At 45.2% G+C, this 23898-nt stretch overlaps 1 protein-coding gene across 2 annotated transcripts in view; it reads left to right on the top strand.

Annotated features, from left to right (window-relative positions):
* tmem63a (transmembrane protein 63A) overlaps positions 1 to 23898 on the top strand; it is a 120652-nt gene that overhangs the window by 24136 nt on the left and 72618 nt on the right. For both annotated transcript variants that reach the window (XM_079530626.1, XM_079530625.1), the window contains exons 8-10: positions 207 to 315; positions 3550 to 3620; positions 13880 to 13960. In XM_079530626.1, coding sequence (XP_079386752.1) covers positions 207 to 315; positions 3550 to 3620; positions 13880 to 13960 — 261 coding nt within the window. The remainder of the gene's footprint in view (positions 1 to 206; positions 316 to 3549; positions 3621 to 13879; positions 13961 to 23898) is intronic.

The following is a 23898-nucleotide window of genomic DNA, read 5'->3' as shown; positions in this document are numbered from 1 at the left end:
TGAACCTGAACCGGTTCAGTTCTGTTGTTATAATATTGTTGGTTCCAAGAATCTAGAACGGAACCAGTTCTGCAGCCAAAGTTTTTTGGGGGGGTCGAAAAAGAGGCAACAGTGTTTTCAGTGATGTACTTGTGTTTGTTGTAGGAACAACTGTTTTCACTGCTGACACTGTGTGTGTGTGTGTGTGTGTGTGTGTGTACTTGTAGGAACAACCTCTTGTGGCTCCACACGGTGTTTGCCGTGCTGTACTTGGTGCTGACGGTGGTTCTGCTCAGACACCACACGTCCCAGATGAGAGGCATGCACAGTGACGAGGTGAGTACAGTACAGTACAGTACAGTACAGTACAGTACAGTACAGTACAGTACAGTACAGTACAGTACAGTACAGTACGAGTCCAGATGAGAGGCATGCACAGTGACGAGGTGAGTACAGTACAGTACAGTACAGTACAGTACAGTACAGTACAGTACAGTACAGTACAGTACAGTACAGTACAGTACAGTACAGTACAGTACAGTACAGTACAGTACGAGTCCAGATGAGATGCACAGCGAGTCACAGCGTCCACTGTCATTTCACTGACACTTCTGACATCCAGTCAGCAAAAAGTGGTGTTGTAACGAGACAGACAATAATATCCACAATAATATGTACTGTATGTGTTTACACTTTTATTGTCCTTTTTTATGGCCTTGCAAAGAAGGGGCGAGCCGCCGCCACCTAGAACACTTTGTCTCTAAGAAGGGGCGAGCCGCCGCCACCTAGAACACTTTGTCTCTAAGAAGGGGCGAGCCGCCGCCACCTAGAACACTTTGTCTCTAAGAAGGGGCGCGCCGCCGCCACCTAGAACACTTTGTCTCTAAGAAGGGGCGAGCCGCCGCCACCTAGAACACTTTGTCTCTAAGAAGGGGCGAGCCGCCGCCACCTAGAACACTTTGTCTCTAAGAAGGGGCGAGCCGCCGCCACCTAGAACACTTTGTCTCTAAGAAGGGGCGAGCCGCCGCCACCTAGAACACTTTGTCTCTAAGAAGGGGCGAGCCGCCGCCACCTAGAACACTTTGTCTCTAAGAAGGGGCGCGCCGCCGCCACCTAGAACACTTTGTCTCTAAGAAGGGGCGAGCCGCCGCCACCTAGAACACTTTGTCTCTAAGAAGGGGCGCGCCGCCGCCACCTAGAACACTTTGTCTCTAAGAAGGGGCGAGCCGCCGCCACCTAGAACACTTTGTCTCTAAGAAGGGGCGCGCCGCCGCCACCTAGAACACTTTGTCTCTAAGAAGGGGCGAGCCGCCGCCACCTAGAACACTTTGTCTCTAAGAAGGGGCGAGCCGCCGCCACCTAGAACACTTTGTCTCTAAGAAGGGGCGAGCCGCCGCCACCTAGAACACTTTGTCTCTAAGAAGGGGCGAGCCGCCGCCACCTAGAACACTTTGTCTCTAAGAAGGGGCGAGCCGCCGCCACCTAGAACACTTTGTCTCTAAGAAGGGGCGCGCCGCCGCCACCTAGAACACTTTGTCTCTAAGAAGGGGCGCGCCGCCGCCACCTAGAACACTTTGTCTCTAAGAAGGGGCGAGCCGCCGCCACCTAGAACACTTTGTCTCTAAGAAGGGGCGAGCCGCCGCCACCTAGAACACTTTGTCTCTAAGAAGGGGCGAGCCGCCGCCACCTAGAACACTTTGTCTCTAAGAAGGGGCGCGCCGCCGCCACCTAGAACACTTTGTCTCTAAGAAGGGGCGAGCCGCCGCCACCTAGAACACTTTGTCTCTAAGAAGGGGCGAGCCGCCGCCACCTAGAACACTTTGTCTCTAAGAAGGGGCGCGCCGCCGCCACCTAGAACACTTTGTCTCTAAGAAGGGGCGCGCCGCCGCCACCTAGAACACTTTGTCTCTAAGAAGGGGCGCGCCGCCGCCACCTAGAACACTTTGTCTCTAAGAAGGGGCGAGCCGCCGCCACCTAGAACACTTTGTCTCTAAGAAGGGGCGAGCCGCCGCCACCTAGAACACTTTGTCTCTAAGAAGGGGCGCGCCGCCGCCACCTAGAACACTTTGTCTCTAAGAAGGGGCGCGCCGCCGCCACCTAGAACACTTTGTCTCTAAGAAGGGGCGAGCCGCCGCCACCTAGAACACTTTGTCTCTAAGAAGGGGCGAGCCGCCGCCACCTAGAACACTTTGTCTCTAAGAAGGGGCGAGCCGCCGCCACCTAGAACACTTTGTCTCTAAGAAGGGGCGCGCCGCCGCCACCTAGAACACTTTGTCTCTAAGAAGGGGCGCGCCGCCGCCACCTAGAACACTTTGTCTCTAAGAAGGGGCGCGCCGCCGCCACCTAGAACACTTTGTCTCTAAGAAGGGGCGAGCCGCCGCCACCTAGAACACTTTGTCTCTAAGAAGGGGCGAGCCGCCGCCACCTAGAACACTTTGTCTCTAAGAAGGGGCGCGCCGCCGCCACCTAGAACACTTTGTCTCTAAGAAGGGGCGCGCCGCCGCCACCTAGAACACTTTGTCTCTAAGAAGGGGCGAGCCGCCGCCACCTAGAACACTTTGTCTCTAAGAAGGGGCGAGCCGCCGCCACCTAGAACACTTTGTCTCTAAGAAGGGGCGCGCCGCCGCCACCTAGAACACTTTGTCTCTAAGAAGGGGCGAGCCGCCGCCACCTAGAACACTTTGTCTCTAAGAAGGGGCGAGCCGCCGCCGCCTAGAACACCTAGTGACAGTCAGATAATGTAATGTAATTCTCTAGTATAGTATACTATTGCATGTTGTGTAGACACAAAGGTGTACCATCGTATGAGGGTATGTGCATGCAGCCATAAAGTGAGTTTAACCTTGTTTAATGCAATCAGACAGGACTTTTCTGTTTGGATGTGTGGGCTGTCAAGGCCAGAAAGTAGTTTTTTCTTTTGCCACTCAGTAGGCGTTCCTGCATAACGTCCGGGTATTATGATTATGTCACACGCATAGCCTCTATATTCCATGATTATCGTTTTGGGTTTTTTCACTAATCCTAACTGTACAACAGAGCTACGCACCATCATATTTTTCATTGACCACACAGCAAAAATAGCAAAAGTAACTGATATACAAGCTTATTATAAACACGTTTTGAGCTTGTAGATCTTCTAGTTTGTATCCTTTGTCGTGACACTTGTAGTATGATCAGGTAGGGCGTTATTTTACCAGACTGTGTGACTGTGTGTTCTGTCTTGTCCTTGTAGACCAGGAACACCTTGTCCGTGTGTTATTTTACCAGACTGTGTGTTCTGTCTTGTCCTTGTAGACCAGGAACACCTTGTCCGTGTGTTATTTTACCAGACTGTGTGTTCTGTCTTGTCCTTGCAGACCAGGAACACCTTGTCCGTGTGTTATTTTACCAGACTGTGTGTTCTGTCTTGTCTGTGTGTTATTTTACCAGACTGTGTGTTCTGTCTTGTCCGTGTGTTATTTTACCAGACTGTGTGTTCTGTCTTGTCCGTGTGTTATTTTACCAGACTGTGTGTTCTGTCTTGTCCTTGTGTTATTTTACCAGACTGTGTGTTCTGTCTTGTCCTTGCAGACCAGAAACACCTTGTTCGTGTGTTCAGTCCCTAAGGAAGCCACAGAGGAGGCTGTGAAGACACATTTCATGTGAGTACAAGTTACACCACAGCCGATGCGCGCGCGCGCGCACACACACACACACACACACTGTGCGTGTATGTACTGTAGGAACCGATGGGGAGAACATTGTAATGGGTACCCAAGCATGTTCGGTTCCACGACTACCCACGACTACTTACAGCACATGTTTTCAATGTGTCCATGGTTCTGTCCTGTGCTTTGTTGTGTACAGGGAGGTGTATCTTTTTAGTGTGTAATAAATTGTTGTGTTTTGTACAGGGAGGCGTATCCAACGTGTTTTAGTAAATGTTTTCATTCTCTACAGGGAGGCGTATCCAACGTGTATTAATACATGTTGTTATTCTCTACAGGGAGGTGTATCCAACGTGTATTAATACATGTTGTTATTCTCTACAGGGAGGCGTATCCAACGTGTTTTAGTAAATGTTTTCATTCTCTACAGGGAGGCGTATCCAACGTGTATTAATACATGTTGTTATTCTCTACAGGGAGGCGTATCCAACGTGTATTAATACATGTTGTTATTCTCTACAGGGAGGTGTATCCAACGTGTATTAATACATGTTGTTATTCTCTACAGGGAGGCGTATCCAACGTGTATTAATACATGTTGTTGTTCTCTACAGGGAGGCGTATCCAACGTGTATTAATACATGTTGTTATTCTCTACAGGGAGGCGTATCCAACGTGTATTAATACATGTTGTTATTCTCTACAGGGAGGCGTATCCAACGTGTATTAATACATGTTGTTGTTCTCTACAGGGAGGCGTATCCAACGTGTATTAATACATGTTGTTATTCTCTACAGGGAGGCGTATCCAACGTGTATTAATACATGTTGTTGTTCTCTACAGGGAGGCGTATCCAACGTGTATTAATACATGTTGTTATTCTCTACAGGGAGGCGTATCCAACGTGTATTAATACATGTTGTTGTTCTCTACAGGGAGGCGTATCCAACGTGTATTAATACATGTTGTTATTCTCTACAGGGAGGCGTATCCAACGTGTATTAATACATGTTGTTGTTCTCTACAGGGAGGCGTATCCAACGTGTATTAATACATGTTGTTGTTCTCTACAGGGAGGCGTATCCAACGTGTATTAATACATGTTGTTATTCTCTACAGGGAGGCGTATCCAACGTGTATTAATACATGTTGTTGTTCTCTACAGGGAGGCGTATCCAACGTGTATTAATACATGTTGTTGTTCTCTACAGGGAGGCGTATCCAACGTGTATTAATACATGTTATTCTCTACAGGGAGGTGTATCCAACGTGTATTAATACATGTTGTTATTCTCTACAGGGAGGCGTATCCAACGTGTATTAATACATGTTGTTATTCTCTACAGGGAGGCGTATCCAACGTGTATTAATACATGTTGTTATTCTCTACAGGGAGGCGTATCCAACGTGTATTAATACATGTTGTTATTCTCTACAGGGAGGCGTATCCAACGTGTATTAATACATGTTGTTGTTCTCTACAGGGAGGCGTATCCAACGTGTATTAATACATGTTGTTGTTCTCTACAGGGAGGCGTATCCAACGTGTATTAATACATGTTGTTATTCTCTACAGGGAGGTGTATCCAACGTGTATTAATACATGTTGTTATTCTCTACAGGGAGGCGTATCCAACGTGTATTAATACATGTTGTTATTCTCTACAGGGAGGCGTATCCAACGTGTATTAATACATGTTGTTATTCTCTACAGGGAGGCGTATCCAACGTGTATTAATACATGTTGTTATTCTCTACAGGGAGGCGTATCCAACGTGTATTAATACATGTTGTTGTTCTCTACAGGGAGGCGTATCCAACGTGTATTAATACATGTTGTTATTCTCTACAGGGAGGCGTATCCAACGTGTATTAATACATGTTATTCTCTACAGGGAGGCGTATCCAACGTGTATTAATACATGTTATTCTCTACAGGGAGGCGTATCCAACGTGTATTAATACATGTTGTTGTTCTCTACAGGGAGGCGTATCCAACGTGTATTAATACATGTTATTCTCTACAGGGAGGCGTATCCAACGTGTATTAATACATGTTGTTATTCTCTACAGGGAGGCGTATCCAACGTGTATTAATACATGTTGTTGTTCTCTACAGGGAGGCGTATCCAACGTGTATTAATACATGTTGTTGTTCTCTACAGGGAGGCGTATCCAACGTGTATTAATACATGTTGTTATTCTCTACAGGGAGGCGTATCCAACGTGTATTAATACATGTTGTTATTCTCTACAGGGAGGCGTATCCAACGTGTATTAATACATGTTGTTATTCTCTACAGGGAGGCGTATCCAACGTGTATTAATACATGTTGTTGTTCTCTACAGGGAGGCGTATCCAACGTGTATTAATACATGTTGTTATTCTCTACAGGGAGGCGTATCCAACGTGTATTAATACATGTTGTTATTCTCTACAGGGAGGCGTATCCAACGTGTATTAATACATGTTGTTATTCTCTACAGGGAGGCGTATCCAACGTGTATTAATACATGTTGTTATTCTCTACAGGGAGGCGTATCCAACGTGTATTAATACATGTTGTTGTTCTCTACAGGGAGGCGTATCCAACGTGTATTAATACATGTTGTTGTTCTCTACAGGGAGGCGTATCCAACGTGTATTAATACATGTTGTTGTTCTCTACAGGGAGGCGTATCCAACGTGTATTAATACATGTTGTTGTTCTCTACAGGGAGGCGTATCCAACGTGTATTAATACATGTTGTTGTTCTCTACAGGGAGGCGTATCCAACGTGTATTAATACATGTTGTTGTTCTCTACAGGGAGGCGTATCCAACGTGTATTAATACATGTTGTTATTCTCTACAGGGAGGCGTATCCAACGTGTATTAATACATGTTGTTGTTCTCTACAGGGAGGCGTATCCAACGTGTATTAATACATGTTGTTATTCTCTACAGGGAGGCGTATCCAACGTGTATTAATACATGTTGTTATTCTCTACAGGGAGGTGTATCCAACGTGTATTAATACATGTTGTTATTCTCTACAGGGAGGCGTATCCAACGTGTATTAATACATGTTGTTATTCTCTACAGGGAGGCGTATCCAACGTGTATTAATACATGTTGTTATTCTCTACAGGGAGGCGTATCCAACGTGTATTAATACATGTTGTTATTCTCTACAGGGAGGCGTATCCAACGTGTATTAATACATGTTGTTATTCTCTACAGGGAGGCGTATCCAACGTGTATTAATACATGTTGTTATTCTCTACAGGGAGGCGTATCCAACGTGTATTAATACATGTTGTTGTTCTCTACAGGGAGGCGTATCCAACGTGTATTAATACATGTTGTTGTTCTCTACAGGGAGGCGTATCCAACGTGTATTAATACATGTTGTTGTTCTCTACAGGGAGGCGTATCCAACGTGTATTAATACATGTTGTTGTTCTCTACAGGGAGGCGTATCCAACGTGTATTAATACATGTTGTTATTCTCTACAGGGAGGCGTATCCAACGTGTATTAATACATGTTGTTGTTCTCTACAGGGAGGCGTATCCAACGTGTATTAATACATGTTGTTATTCTCTACAGGGAGGCGTATCCAACGTGTATTAATACATGTTGTTATTCTCTACAGGGAGGCGTATCCAACGTGTATTAATACATGTTGTTGTTCTCTACAGGGAGGCGTATCCAACGTGTATTAATACATGTTGTTATTCTCTACAGGGAGGCGTATCCAACGTGTATTAATACATGTTTTCATTCTCTACAGGGAGGCGTATCCAACGTGTATTAATACATGTTGTTATTCTCTACAGGGAGGCGTATCCAACGTGTATTAATACATGTTGTTGTTCTCTACAGGGAGGCGTATCCAACGTGTATTAATACATGTTGTTGTTCTCTACAGGGAGGTGTATCCAACGTGTATTAATACATGTTGTTGTTCTCTACAGGGAGGTGTATCCAACGTGTATTAATACATGTTGTTATTCTCTACAGGGAGGCGTATCCAACGTGTATTAATACATGTTGTTGTTCTCTACAGGGAGGCGTATCCAACGTGTATTAATACATGTTGTTGTTCTCTACAGGGAGGTGTATCCAACGTGTATTAATACATGTTGTTGTTCTCTACAGGGAGGTGTATCCAACGTGTATTAATACATGTTGTTCTCTACAGGGAGGTGTATCCAACGTGTATTAATACATGTTGTTATTCTCTACAGGGAGGCGTATCCAACGTGTATTAATACATGTTGTTATTCTCTACAGGGAGGCGTATCCAACGTGTATTAATACATGTTGTTGTTCTCTACAGGGAGGCGTATCCAACGTGTATTAATACATGTTGTTGTTCTCTACAGGGAGGCGTATCCAACGTGTATTAATACATGTTGTTGTTCTCTACAGGGAGGCGTATCCAACGTGTATTAATACATGTTGTTATTCTCTACAGGGAGGCGTATCCAACGTGTATTAATACATGTTGTTATTCTCTACAGGGAGGCGTATCCAACGTGTATTAATACATGTTGTTATTCTCTACAGGGAGGCGTATCCAACGTGTATTAATACATGTTGTTATTCTCTACAGGGAGGCGTATCCAACGTGTATTAATACATGTTGTTGTTCTCTACAGGGAGGCGTATCCAACGTGTATTAATACATGTTGTTGTTCTCTACAGGGAGGCGTATCCAACGTGTATTAATACATGTTGTTGTTCTCTACAGGGAGGCGTATCCAACGTGTATTAATACATGTTGTTGTTCTCTACAGGGAGGCGTATCCAACGTGTATTAATACATGTTGTTGTTCTCTACAGGGAGGCGTATCCAACGTGTATTAATACATGTTGTTGTTCTCTACAGGGAGGCGTATCCAACGTGTATTAATACATGTTGTTGTTCTCTACAGGGAGGCGTATCCAACGTGTATTAATACATGTTGTTGTTCTCTACAGGGAGGCGTATCCAACGTGTATTAATACATGTTGTTGTTCTCTACAGGGAGGCGTATCCAACGTGTATTAATACATGTTGTTGTTCTCTACAGGGAGGCGTATCCAACGTGTATTAATACATGTTGTTATTCTCTACAGGGAGGCGTATCCAACGTGTATTAATACATGTTGTTATTCTCTACAGGGAGGCGTATCCAACGTGTATTAATACATGTTGTTATTCTCTACAGGGAGGCGTATCCAACGTGTATTAATACATGTTGTTATTCTCTACAGGGAGGCGTATCCAACGTGTATTAATACATGTTGTTGTTCTCTACAGGGAGGTGTATCCAACGTGTATTAATACATGTTGTTGTTCTCTACAGGGAGGCGTATCCAACGTGTATTAATACATGTTGTTGTTCTCTACAGGGAGGCGTATCCAACGTGTATTAATACATGTTGTTATTCTCTACAGGGAGGCGTATCCAACGTGTATTAATACATGTTGTTATTCTCTACAGGGAGGCGTATCCAACGTGTATTAATACATGTTGTTATTCTCTACAGGGAGGCGTATCCAACGTGTATTAATACATGTTGTTGTTCTCTACAGGGAGGCGTATCCAACGTGTATTAATACATGTTGTTATTCTCTACAGGGAGGCGTATCCAACGTGTATTAATACATGTTGTTGTTCTCTACAGGGAGGCGTATCCAACGTGTATTAATACATGTTGTTGTTCTCTACAGGGAGGCGTATCCAACGTGTATTAATACATGTTGTTGTTCTCTACAGGGAGGCGTATCCAACGTGTATTAATACATGTTGTTGTTCTCTACAGGGAGGCGTATCCAACGTGTATTAATACATGTTGTTGTTCTCTACAGGGAGGCGTATCCAACGTGTATTAATACATGTTGTTATTCTCTACAGGGAGGCGTATCCAACGTGTATTAATACATGTTGTTATTCTCTACAGGGAGGCGTATCCAACGTGTATTAATACATGTTGTTGTTCTCTACAGGGAGGCGTATCCAACGTGTATTAATACATGTTGTTGTTCTCTACAGGGAGGCGTATCCAACGTGTATTAATACATGTTGTTGTTCTCTACAGGGAGGCGTATCCAACGTGTATTAATACATGTTGTTATTCTCTACAGGGAGGCGTATCCAACGTGTATTAATACATGTTGTTGTTCTCTACAGGGAGGCGTATCCAACGTGTATTAATACATGTTGTTGTTCTCTACAGGGAGGCGTATCCAACGTGTATTAATACATGTTATTGTTCTCTACAGGGAGGCGTATCCAACGTGTATTAATACATGTTGTTGTTCTCTACAGGGAGGCGTATCCAACGTGTATTAATACATGTTGTTATTCTCTACAGGGAGGCGTATCCAACGTGTATTAATACATGTTGTTATTCTCTACAGGGAGGCGTATCCAACGTGTATTAATACATGTTGTTATTCTCTACAGGGAGGCGTATCCAACGTGTATTAATACATGTTGTTATTCTCTACAGGGAGGCGTATCCAACGTGTATTAATACATGTTGTTGTTCTCTACAGGGAGGCGTATCCAACGTGTATTAATACATGTTGTTGTTCTCTACAGGGAGGCGTATCCAACGTGTATTAATACATGTTGTTATTCTCTACAGGGAGGCGTATCCAACGTGTATTAATACATGTTGTTATTCTCTACAGGGAGGCGTATCCAACGTGTATTAATACATGTTGTTATTCTCTACAGGGAGGCGTATCCAACGTGTATTAATACATGTTGTTGTTCTCTACAGGGAGGCGTATCCAACGTGTATTAATACATGTTGTTATTCTCTACAGGGAGGCGTATCCAACGTGTATTAATACATGTTGTTATTCTCTACAGGGAGGCGTATCCAACGTGTATTAATACATGTTGTTGTTCTCTACAGGGAGGCGTATCCAACGTGTATTAATACATGTTGTTGTTCTCTACAGGGAGGCGTATCCAACGTGTATTAATACATGTTGTTGTTCTCTACAGGGAGGCGTATCCAACGTGTATTAATACATGTTGTTGTTCTCTACAGGGAGGCGTATCCAACGTGTATTAATACATGTTGTTGTTCTCTACAGGGAGGCGTATCCAACGTGTATTAATACATGTTATTCTCTACAGGGAGGCGTATCCAACGTGTATTAATACATGTTGTTGTTCTCTACAGGGAGGCGTATCCAACGTGTATTAATACATGTTGTTATTCTCTACAGGGAGGCGTATCCAACGTGTATTAATACATGTTATTGTTCTCTACAGGGAGGCGTATCCAACGTGTATTAATACATGTTGTTATTCTCTACAGGGAGGCGTATCCAACGTGTATTAATACATGTTGTTGTTCTCTACAGGGAGGCGTATCCAACGTGTATTAATACATGTTGTTGTTCTCTACAGGGAGGCGTATCCAACGTGTATTAATACATGTTGTTGTTCTCTACAGGGAGGCGTATCCAACGTGTATTGATACATGTTGTTGTTCTCTACAGGGAGGCGTATCCAACGTGTATTAATACATGTTGTTATTCTCTACAGGGAGGCGTATCCAACGTGTATTAATACATGTTGTTGTTCTCTACAGGGAGGCGTATCCAACGTGTATTAATACATGTTGTTGTTCTCTACAGGGAGGCGTATCCAACGTGTATTAATACATGTTGTTGTTCTCTACAGGGAGGCGTATCCAACGTGTATTAATACATGTTGTTATTCTCTACAGGGAGGTGTATCCAACGTGTATTGATACATGTTGTTGTTCTCTACAGGGAGGCGTATCCAACGTGTATTAATACATGTTGTTATTCTCTACAGGGAGGCGTATCCAACGTGTATTAATACATGTTGTTGTTCTCTACAGGGAGGCGTATCCAACGTGTATTAATACATGTTGTTGTTCTCTACAGGGAGGCGTATCCAACGTGTATTAATACATGTTGTTGTTCTCTACAGGGAGGCGTATCCAACGTGTATTAATACATGTTGTTGTTCTCTACAGGGAGGCGTATCCAACGTGTATTAATACATGTTGTTGTTCTCTACAGGGAGGCGTATCCAACGTGTATTAATACATGTTGTTATTCTCTACAGGGAGGCGTATCCAACGTGTATTAATACATGTTGTTATTCTCTACAGGGAGGCGTATCCAACGTGTATTAATACATGTTGTTGTTCTCTACAGGGAGGCGTATCCAACGTGTATTAATACATGTTGTTATTCTCTACAGGGAGGCGTATCCAACGTGTATTAATACATGTTGTTATTCTCTACAGGGAGGCGTATCCAACGTGTATTAATACATGTTGTTGTTCTCTACAGGGAGGCGTATCCAACGTGTATTAATACATGTTGTTATTCTCTACAGGGAGGCGTATCCAACGTGTATTAATACATGTTGTTATTCTCTACAGGGAGGCGTATCCAACGTGTATTAATACATGTTGTTATTCTCTACAGGGAGGCGTATCCAACGTGTATTAATACATGTTGTTATTCTCTACAGGGAGGCGTATCCAACGTGTATTAATACATGTTGTTGTTCTCTACAGGGAGGCGTATCCAACGTGTATTAATACATGTTGTTATTCTCTACAGGGAGGCGTATCCAACGTGTATTAATACATGTTGTTATTCTCTACAGGGAGGCGTATCCAACGTGTATTAATACATGTTGTTATTCTCTACAGGGAGGCGTATCCAACGTGTATTAATACATGTTGTTATTCTCTACAGGGAGGCGTATCCAACGTGTATTAATACATGTTGTTGTTCTCTACAGGGAGGCGTATCCAACGTGTATTAATACATGTTGTTATTCTCTACAGGGAGGCGTATCCAACGTGTATTAATACATGTTGTTATTCTCTACAGGGAGGCGTATCCAACGTGTATTAATACATGTTGTTGTTCTCTACAGGGAGGCGTATCCAACGTGTATTAATACATGTTGTTATTCTCTACAGGGAGGCGTATCCAACGTGTATTAATACATGTTGTTGTTCTCTACAGGGAGGCGTATCCAACGTGTATTAATACATGTTGTTGTTCTCTACAGGGAGGCGTATCCAACGTGTATTAATACATGTTGTTATTCTCTACAGGGAGGCGTATCCAACGTGTATTAATACATGTTGTTGTTCTCTACAGGGAGGCGTATCCAACGTGTATTAATACATGTTGTTATTCTCTACAGGGAGGTGTATCCAACGTGTATTAATACATGTTGTTATTCTCTACAGGGAGGCGTATCCAACGTGTATTAATACATGTTGTTATTCTCTACAGGGAGGCGTATCCAACGTGTATTAATACATGTTGTTATTCTCTACAGGGAGGTGTATCCAACGTGTATTAATACATGTTGTTATTCTCTACAGGGAGGCGTATCCAACGTGTATTAATACATGTTGTTGTTCTCTACAGGGAGGCGTATCCAACGTGTATTAATACATGTTGTTGTTCTCTACAGGGAGGCGTATCCAACGTGTATTAATACATGTTGTTATTCTCTACAGGGAGGCGTATCCAACGTGTATTAATACATGTTGTTGTTCTCTACAGGGAGGTGTATCCAACGTGTATTAATACATGTTGTTGTTCTCTACAGGGAGGCGTATCCAACGTGTATTAATACATGTTGTTATTCTCTACAGGGAGGCGTATCCAACGTGTATTAATACATGTTGTTATTCTCTACAGGGAGGCGTATCCAACGTGTATTAATACATGTTGTTCTCTACAGGGAGGCGTATCCAACGTGTATTAATACATGTTGTTATTCTCTACAGGGAGGCGTATCCAACGTGTATTAATACATGTTGTTATTCTCTACAGGGAGGCGTATCCAACGTGTATTAATACATGTTGTTGTTCTCTACAGGGAGGCGTATCCAACGTGTATTAATACATGTTGTTATTCTCTACAGGGAGGCGTATCCAACGTGTATTAATACATGTTGTTGTTCTCTACAGGGAGGCGTATCCAACGTGTATTAATACATGTTGTTGTTCTCTACAGGGAGGCGTATCCAACGTGTATTAATACATGTTGTTATTCTCTACAGGGAGGCGTATCCAACGTGTATTAATACATGTTGTTATTCTCTACAGGGAGGCGTATCCAACGTGTATTAATACATGTTGTTATTCTCTACAGGGAGGCGTATCCAACGTGTATTAATACATGTTGTTATTCTCTACAGGGAGGCGTATCCAACGTGTATTAATACATGTTGTTGTTCTCTACAGGGAGGCGTATCCAACGTGTCAGGTACATGATGTGAACCTGGCGTATGACGTGGATAAACTCATGCAGCTGGACAAGGAGAGGTGAGAACCCACACCACCACACCCACACATTTACCCATTATGTGTAAGGAGGAACATGTTCAACCACTTGACCTCTACGTAGGTATACTTCTTTGACCGGGGTCCTTCATGGCTCTGTACTTTTTCAGGGGACGCACACACAGGTTAGATACGCCAACGGACCGACATGCGGACACAGCCGTCGGACATGTGCTGCTCCCGTGCTTGCGGTTAGGGTTAGGTTAGGGTTTCAGGTATAGGTTGTCGGTCTAATGACAGTCGGACCAATAATATGTCTAAACTAAAGCCTGTACCCCTTTTTCGGCTATATCTCTAGGGCAGTTAAAAAACAGGCCGCAAGGAAAACCTGGATGTTTAATACTGTTTGACGCGCACAAGGAATCCAGGTCCTCCATTCAGTTGTGAATCCAGGTCCTCCATTCAGTTGAATCCAGGTCCTCCATTCAGTTGTGAATCCAGGTCCTCCATTCAGTTGTGAATCCATGTCCTCCATTCAGTTGTGAATCCAGGTCCTCCATTCAGTTGTGAATCCAGGTCCTCCATTCAGTTGTGAATCCAGGTCCACTCCATTCAGTTGAATCCAGGTCCTCCATTCAGTTGTGAATCCAGGTCCTCCATTCAGTTGTGAATCCAGGTCCTCCATTCAGTTGTGAATCCAGGTCCTCCATTCAGTTGAATCCAGGTCCTCCATTCAGTTGTGAATCCAGGTCCTCCATTCAGTTGAATCCAGGTCCTCCATTCAGTTGTGAATCCAGGTCCTCCATTCAGTTGTGAATCCAGGTCCTCCATTCAGTTGTGAATCCAGGTCCTCCATTCAGTTGTGAATCCAGGTCCTCCATTCAGTTGTGAATCCAGGTCCTCCATTCAGTTGTGAATCCAGGTCCTCCATTCAGTTGAATCCAGGTCCTCCATTCAGTTGTGAATCCAGGTCCTCCATTCAGTTGTGAATCCAGGTCCTCCATTCAGTTGAATCCAGGTCCACTCCATTCAGTTGTGAATCCAGGTCCTCCATTCAGTTGTGAATCCAGGTCCACTCCATTCAGTTGAATCCAGGTCCTCCATTCAGTTGTGAATCCAGGTCCACTCCATTCAGTTGAATCCAGGTCCTCCATTCAGTTGTGAATCCAGGTCCTCCATTCAGTTGTGAATCCAGGTCCACTCCATTCAGTTGTGAATCCAGGTCCTCCATTCAGTTGTGAATCCAGGTCCTCCATTCAGTTGAATCCAGGTCCTCCATGCAGTTGTGAATCCAGGTCCACTCCATTCAGTTGTGAATCCAGGTCCTCCATTCAGTTGTGAATCCAGGTCCTCCATTCAGTTGTGAATCCAGGTCCTCCATTCAGTTGTGAATCCAGGTCCTCCATTCAGTTGTGAATCCAGGTCCACTCCATTCAGTTGTGAATCCAGGTCCTCCATTCAGTTGTGAATCCAGGTCCTCCATTCAGTTGTGAATCCAGGTCCTCCATTCAGTTGAATCCAGGTCCTCCATTCAGTTGTGAATCCAGGTCCTCCATTCAGTTGTGAATCCAGGTCCTCCATTCAGTTGTGAATCCAGGTCCACTCCATTCAGTTGTGAATCCAGGTCCTCCATTCAGTTGAATCCAGGTCCTCCATTCAGTTGAATCCAGGTCCTCCATTCAGTTGAATCCAGGTCCTCCATTCAGTTGTGAATCCAGGTCCTCCATTCAGTTGTGAATCCAGGTCCTCCATTCAGTTGAATCCAGGTCCTCCATTCAGTTGTGAATCCAGGTCCTCCATTCAGTTGTGAATCCAGGTCCTCCATTCAGTTGAATCCAGGTCCTCCATTCAGTTGAATCCAGGTCCTCCATTCAGTTGTGAATCCAGGTCCTCCATTCAGTTGTGAATCCAGGTCCTCCATTCAGTTGAATCCAGGTCCTCCATTCAGTTGTGAATCCAGGTCCACTCCATTCAGTTGTGAATCCAGGTCCTCCATTCAGTTGTGAATCCAGGTCCTCCATTCAGTTGTGAATCCAGGTCCTCCATTCAGTTGAATCCAGGTCCTCCATTCAGTTGTGAATCCAGGTCCTCCATTCAGTTGTGAATCCAGGTCCTCCATTCAGTTGAATCCAGGTCCTCCATTCAGTTGAATCCAGGTCCTCCATTCAGTTGTGAATCCAGGTCCTCCATTCAGTTGAATCCAGGTCCTCCATTCAGTTGAATCCAGGTCCTCCATTCAGTTGTGAATCCAGGTCCTCCATTCAGTTGTGAATCCAGGTCCTCCATTCAGTTGAATCCAGGTCCTCCATTCAGTTGTGAATCCAGGTCCACTCCATTCAGTTGTGAATCCAGGTCCTCCATTCAGTTGTGAATCCAGGTCCTCCATTCAGTTGTGAATCCAGGTCCTCCATTCAGTTGAATCCAGGTCCTCCATTCAGTTGTGAATCCAGGTCCACTCCATTCAGTTGAATCCAGGTCCACTCCATTCAGTTGAATCCAGGTCCACTCCATTCAGTTGAATCCAGGTCCTCCATTCAGTTGTGAATCCAGGTCCTCCATTCAGTTGAATCCAGGTCCTCCATTCAGTTGAATCCAGGTCCTCCATTCAGTTGTGAATCCAGGTCCTCCATTCAGTTGTGAATCCAGGTCCTCCATTCAGTTGTGAATCCAGGTCCTCCATTCAGTTGTGAATCCAGGTCCTCCATTCAGTTGAATCCAGGTCCTCCATTCAGTTGTGAATCCAGGTCCTCCATTCAGTTGTGAATCCAGGTCCTCCATTCAGTTGAATCCAGGTCCTCCATTCAGTTGAATCCAGGTCCTCCATTCAGTTGTGAATCCAGGTCCTCCATTCAGTTAAATCCAGGTCCTCCATTCAGTTGAATCCAGGTCCTCCATTCAGTTGTGAATCCAGGTCCACTCCATTCAGTTGAATCCAGGTCCTCCATTCAGTTGAATCCAGGTCCTCCATTCAGTTGTGAATCCAGGTCCTCCATTCAGTTGTGAATCCAAGTCCACTCCATTCAGTTGTGAATCCAGGTCCTCCATTCAGTTGTGAATCCAGGTCCTCCATTCAGTTGTGAATCCAGGTCCACTCCATTCAGTTGAATCCAGGTCCTCCATTCAGTTGTGAATCCAGGTCCTCCATTCAGTTGTGAATCCAGGTCCTCCAGTCAGTTGAATCCAGGTCCTCCATTCAGTTGTGAATCCAGGTCCACTCCATTCAGTTGTGAATCCAGGTCCTCCATTCAGTTGAATCCAGGTCCTCCATTCAGTTGTGAATCCAGGTCCTCCAGGTTCAGTTGTGAATCCAGGTCCTCCATTCAGTTGTGAATCCAGGTCCTCCATTCAGTTGTGAATCCAGGTCCTCCATTCAGTTGTGAATCCAGGTCCTCCATTCAGTTGAATCCAGGTCCTCCATTCAGTTGAATCCAGGTCCTCCATTCAGTTGAATCCAGGTCCTCCATTCAGTTGTGAATCCAGGTCCACTCCATTCAGTTGAATCCAGGTCCACTCCATTCAGTTGAATCCAGGTCCACTCCATTCAGTTGAATCCAGGTCCTCCATTCAGTTGTGAATCCAGGTCCTCCATTCAGTTGAATCCAGGTCCTCCATTCAGTTGAATCCAGGTCCTCCATTCAGTTGTGAATCCAGGTCCTCCATTCAGTTGTGAATCCAGGTCCTCCATTCAGTTGTGAATCCAGGTCCTCCATTCAGTTGTGAATCCAGGTCCTCCATTCAGTTGAATCCAGGTCCTCCATTCAGTTGTGAATCCAGGTCCACTCCATTCAGTTGAATCCAGGTCCTCCATTCAGTTGAATCCAGGTCCTCCATTCAGTTGAATCCAGGTCCTCCATTCAGTTGTGAATCCAGGTCCTCCATTCAGTTGAATCCAGGTCCTCCATTCAGTTGAATCCAGGTCCTCCATTCAGTTGTGAATCCAGGTCCTCCATTCAGTTAAATCCAGGTCCTCCATTCAGTTGAATCCAGGTCCTCCATTCAGTTGAATCCAGGTCCTCCATTCAGTTGTGAATCCAGGTCCACTCCATTCAGTTGAATCCAGGTCCTCCATTCAGTTGAATCCAGGTCCTCCATTCAGTTGTGAATCCAGGTCCTCCATTCAGTTGTGAATCCAGGTCCACTCCATTCAGTTGTGAATCCAGGTCCTCCATTCAGTTGTGAATCCAGGTCCTCCATTCAGTTGTGAATCCAGGTCCACTCCATTCAGTTGAATCCAGGTCCTCCATTCAGTTGTGAATCCAGGTCCTCCATTCAGTTGTGAATCCAGGTCCTCCATTCAGTTGAATCCAGGTCCTCCATTCAGTTGTGAATCCAGGTCCTCCATTCAGTTGAATCCAGGTCCTCCATTCAGTTGTGAATCCAGGTCCTCCATTCAGTTGTGAATCCAGGTCCTCCATTCAGTTGAATCCAGGTCCTCCATTCAGTTGAATCCAGGTCCTCCATTCAGTTGTGAATCCAGGTCCTCCATTCAGTTGAATCCAGGTCCTCCATTCAGTTGAATCCAGGTCCTCCATTCAGTTGTGAATCCAGGTCCTCCATTCAGTTGTGAATCCAGGTCCTCCATTCAGTTGTGAATCCAGGTCCTCCATTCAGTTGTGAATCCAAGTCCTCCATTCAGTTGAATCCAGGTCCTCCATTCAGTTGAATCCAGGTCCTCCATTCAGTTGTGAATCCAGGTCCTCCATTCAGTTGTGAATCCAGGTCCTCCATTCAGTTGTGAATCCAGGTCCACTCCATTCAGTTGTGAATCCAGGTCCACTCCATTCAGTTGTGAATCCAGGTCCACTCCATTCAGTTGAATCCAGGTCCTCCATTCAGTTGAATCCAGGTCCTCCATTCAGTTGAATCCAGGTCCTCCATTCAGTTGTGAATCCAGGTCCTCCATTCAGTTGTGAATCCAGGTCCTCCATTCAGTTGTGAATCCAGGTCCTCCATTCAGTTGAATCCAGGTCCTCCATTCAGTTGTGAATCCAGGTCCACTCCATTCAGTTGTGAATCCAGGTCCTCCATTCAGTTGTGAATCCAGGTCCTCCATTCAGTTGAATCCAGGTCCTCCATTCAGTTGTGAATCCAGGTCCTCCATTCAGTTGTGAATCCAGGTCCACTCCATTCAGTTGAATCCAGGTCCTCCATTCAGTTGTGAATCCAGGTCCTCCATTCAGTTGAATCCAGGTCCTCCATTCAGTTGTGAATCCAGGTCCTCCATTCAGTTGAATCCAGGTCCTCCATTCAGTTGTGAATCCAGGTCCTCCATTCAGTCGAATCCAGGTCCTCCATTCAGTTGAATCCAGGTCCACTCCATTCAGTTGAATCCAGGTCCACTCCATTCAGTTGTGAATCCAGGTCCTCCATTCAGTTGTGAATCCAGGTCCTCCATTCAGTTGAATCCAGGTCCACTCCATTCAGTTGTGAATCCAGGTCCACTCCATTCAGTTGTGAATCCAGGTCCACTCCATTCAGTTGAATCCAGGTCCACTCCATTCAGTTGAATCCAGGTCCTCCATTCAGTTGTGAATCCAGATCCTCCATTCAGTTGAATCCAGGTCCTCCATTCAGTTGAATCCAGGTCCTCCATTCAGTTGTGAATCCAGGTCCTCCATTCAGTTGTGAATCCAGGTCCTCCATTCAGTTGAATCCAGGTCCTCCATTCAGTTGTGAATCCAGATCCTCCATTCAGTTGAATCCAGGTCCTCCATTCAGTTGAATCCAGGTCCTCCATTCAGTTGTGAATCCAGGTCCTCCATTCAGTTGTGAATCCAGGTCCTCCATTCAGTTGAATCCAGGTCCTCCATTCAGTTGAATCCAGGTCCTCCATTCAGTTGTGAATCCAGGTCCTCCATTCAGTTGTGAATCCAGGTCCTCCATTCAGTTGAATCCAGGTCCTCCATTCAGTTGAATCCAGGTCCTCCATTCAGTTGTGAATCCAGGTCCTCCATTCAGTTGAATCCAGGTCCACTCCATTCAGTTGAATCCAGGTCCTCCATTCAGTTGAATCCAGGTCCTCCATTCAGTTGTGAATCCAGGTCTTCCATTCAGTTGAATCCAGGTCCTCCATTCAGTTGAATCCAGGTCCTCCATTCAGTTGAATCCAGGTCCTCCATTCAGTTGTGAATCCAGGTCCTCCATTCAGTTGTGAATCCAGGTCCTCCATTCAGTTGTGAATCCAGGTCCTCCATTCAGTTGTGAATCCAGGTCCTCCATTCAGTTGTGAATCCAGGTCCTCCATTCAGTTGAATCCAGGTCCTCCATTCAGTTGAATCCAGGTCCTCCATTCAGTTGTGAATCCAGGTCCACTCCATTCAGTTGTGAATCCAGGTCCTCCATTCAGTTGAATCCAGGTCCTCCATTCAGTTGTGAATCCAGGTCCTCCATTCAGTTGTGAATCCAGGTCCTCCATTCAGTTGAATCCAGGTCCTCCATTCAGTTGTGAATCCAGGTCCTCCATTCAATTGAATCCAGGTCCTCTATTCAGTTGAATCCAGGTCCTCCATTCAGTTGAATCCAGGTCCTCCATTCAGTTGAATCCAGGTCCTCCATTCAGTTGTGAATCCAGGTCCTCCATTCAGTTGTGAATCCAGGTCCTCCATTCAGTTGTGAATCCAGGTCCACTCCATTCAGTTGTGAATCCAGGTCCTCCATTCAGTTGTGAATCCAGGTCCTCCATTCAGTTGAATCCAGGTCCTCCATTCAGTTGAATCCAGGTCCTCCATTCAGTTGTGAATCCAGGTCCTCCATTCAGTTGTGAATCCAGGTCCTCCATTCAGTTGAATCCAGGTCCTCCATTCAGTTGAATCCAGGTCCTCCATTCAGTTGTGAATCCAGGTCCTCCATTCAGTTGTGAATCCAGGTCCTCCATTCAGTTGTGAATCCAGGTCCTCCATTCAGTTGAATCCAGGTCCTCCATTCAGTTGAATCCAGGTCCTCCATTCAGTTGTGAATCCAGGTCCTCCATTCAGTTGTGAATCCAGGTCCTCCATTCAGTTGTGAATCCAGGTCCTCCATTCAGTTGAATCCAGGTCCTCCATTCAGTTGTGAATCCAGGTCCTCCATTCAGTCGAATCCAGGTCCTCCATTCAGTTGAATCCAGGTCCTCCATTCAGTCGAATCCAGGTCCTCCATTCAGTTGTGAATCCAGGTCCTCCATTCAGTCGAATCCAGGTCCTCCATTCAGTTGTGAATCCAGGTCCACTCCATTCAGTTGAATCCAGGTCCACTCCATTCAGTTGTGAATCCAGGTCCTCCATTCAGTTGTGAATCCAGGTCCTCCATTCAGTTGAATCCAGGTCCTCCATTCAGTTGAATCCAGGTCCTCCATTCAGTTGAATCCAGGTCCTCCATTCAGTTGTGAATCCAGGTCCACTCCATTCAGTTGAATCCAGGTCCTCCATTCAGTTGTGAATCCAGGTCCTCCATTCAGTTGTGAATCCAGGTCCTCCATTCAGTTGAATCCAGGTCCTCCATTCAGTTGAATCCAGGTCCTCCATTCAGTTGTGAATCCAGGTCCACTCCATTCAGTTGAATCCAGGTCCTCCATTCAGTAATCCAGGTCCTCCATTCAGTTGAATCCAGGTCCTCCATTCAGTTGTGAATCCAGGTCCTCCATTCAGTTGTGAATCCAGGTCCTCCATTCAGTTGTGAATCCAGGTCCTCCATTCAGTTGTGAATCCAGGTCCTCCATTCAGTTGTGAATCCAGGTCCTCCATTCAGTTGAATCCAGGTCCTCCATTCAGTTGTGAATCCAGGTCCTCCATTCAGTTGAATCCAGGTCCTCCATTCAGTTGAATCCAGGTCCTCCATTCAGTTGTGAATCCAGGTCCTCCATTCAGTTGAATCCAGGTCCTCCATTCAGTTGTGAATCCAGGTCCTCCATTCAGTTGAATCCAGGTCCTCCATTCAGTTGTGAATCCAGGTCCTCCATTCAGTTGTGAATCCAGGTCCTCCATTCAGTTGTGAATCCAGGTCCTCCATTCAGTTGTGAATCCAGGTCCTCCATTCAGTTGAATCCAGGTCCTCCATTCAGTTGAATCCAGGTCCTCCATTCAGTTGAATCCAGGTCCTCCATTCAGTTGAATCCAGGTCCTCCATTCAGTTGAATCCAGGTCCTCCATTCAGTTGTGAATCCAGGTCCTCCATTCAGTTGAATCCAGGTCCTCCATTCAGTTGTGAATCCAGGTCCTCCATTCAGTTGTGAATCCAGGTCCTCCATTCAGTTGTGAATCCAGGTCCTCCATTCAGTTGTGAATCCAGGTCCTCCATTCAGTTGTGAATCCAGGTCCTCCATTCAGTTGAATCCAGGTCCTCCATTCAGTGGTAAATCCAGGTCCTCCATTCAGTTGTGAATCCAGGTCCTCCATTCAGTTGTGAATCCAGGTCCTCCATTCAGTTGTGAATCCAGGTCCTCCATTCAGTTGTGAATCCAGGTCCTCCATTCAGTTGTGAATCCAGGTCCTCCATTCAGTTGAATCCAGGTCCTCCATTCAGTTGTGAATCCAGGTCCTCCATTCAGTTGTGAATCCAGGTCCTCCATTCAGTTGAATCCAGGTCCTCCATTCAGTTGTGAATCCAGGTCCTCCATTCAGTTGTGAATCCAGGTCCTCCATTCAGTTGTGAATCCAGGTCCTCCATTCAGTTGTGAATCCAGGTCCTCCATTCAGTTGTGAATCCAGGTCCTCCATTCAGTTGAATCCAGGTCCTCCATTCAGTTGAATCCAGGTCCTCCATTCAGTTGAATCCAGGTCCTCCATTCAGTTGTGAATCCAGGTCCACTCCATTCAGTTGTGAATCCAGGTCCTCCATTCAGTTGTGAATCCAGGTCCTCCATTCAGTTGTGAATCCAGGTCCTCCATTCAGTTGTGAATCCAGGTCCTCCATTCAGTTGAATCCAGGTCCTCCATTCAGTTGTGAATCCAGGTCCTCCATTCAGTTGTGAATCCAGGTCCACTCCATTCAGTTGTGAATCCAGGTCCACTCCATTCAGTTGAATCCAGGTCCTCCATTCAGTTGGGAATCCAGGTCCACTCCATTCAGTTGTGAATCCAGGTCCTCCATTCAGTTGTGAATCCAGGTCCTCCATTCAGTTGAATCCAGGTCCTCCATTCAGTTGTGAATCCAGGTCCACTCCATTCAGTTGTGAATCCAGGTCCAGTCCATTCAGTTGTGAATCCAGGTCCTCCATTCAGTTGAATCCAGGTCCTCCATTCAGTTGTGAATCCAGGTCCACTCCATTCAGTTGTGAATCCAGGTCCTCCATTCAGTTGTGAATCCAGGTCCTCCATTCAGTTGAATCCAGGTCCTCCATGCAGTTGAATCCAGGTCCTCCATTCAGTTGTGTTTGACCAATAATTCTCCACGACATGTTAGTTCCCAGCAAACTGTTAGAACTAAACGTGGAAATCTGGGAAACTCCATCCCCTGTCAGGTGACAAGAAGCGGCTTGGACTCCTCATGCATTGAAGGAGGCATGAGGTCAGTACGGTGCTCTCCCCAGGTTGGCAGAGGGGGTGTAGCACCCAAAATTACTTGGTTACAAAAAAATAAGCCTAACTTCTGCCACCTATTCAGAGACACAGTAAATGAACACTCAAGATATGATATGGATGCTTTGACCTTAGAGGGCTGATATGGATGCTTTGACCTTAGAGGGCTGATATGAAGGCTTTGCCCTTAGAGGGCTGATATGGATGCTTTGACCTTAGAGGGCTGATATGAAGGCTTTGCCCTTAGAGGGCTGATATGGATGCTTTGACCTTAGAGGGCTGATATGAAGGCTTTGCCCTTAGAGGGCTGATATGAATGCTTTGACCTTAGAGGGCTGATATGGATGCTTTGACCTTAGAGGGCTGATATGAAGGCTTTGCCCTTAGAGGGCTGATATGGATGCTTTGACCTTAGAGGGCTGATATGAAGGCTTTGCCCTTAGAGGGCTGATATGGATGCTTTGACCTTAGAGGGCAGATATGAAG

The sequence above is a fragment of the Electrona antarctica genome (assembly GCF_951216825.1).
Source record: "Electrona antarctica genome assembly, contig: scaffold_191, whole genome shotgun sequence".
In the NCBI taxonomy this organism is placed as follows: Eukaryota; Metazoa; Chordata; class Actinopteri; order Myctophiformes; family Myctophidae; genus Electrona; species Electrona antarctica.
This window is presented reverse-complemented; position numbering and strand designations above follow the sequence as displayed.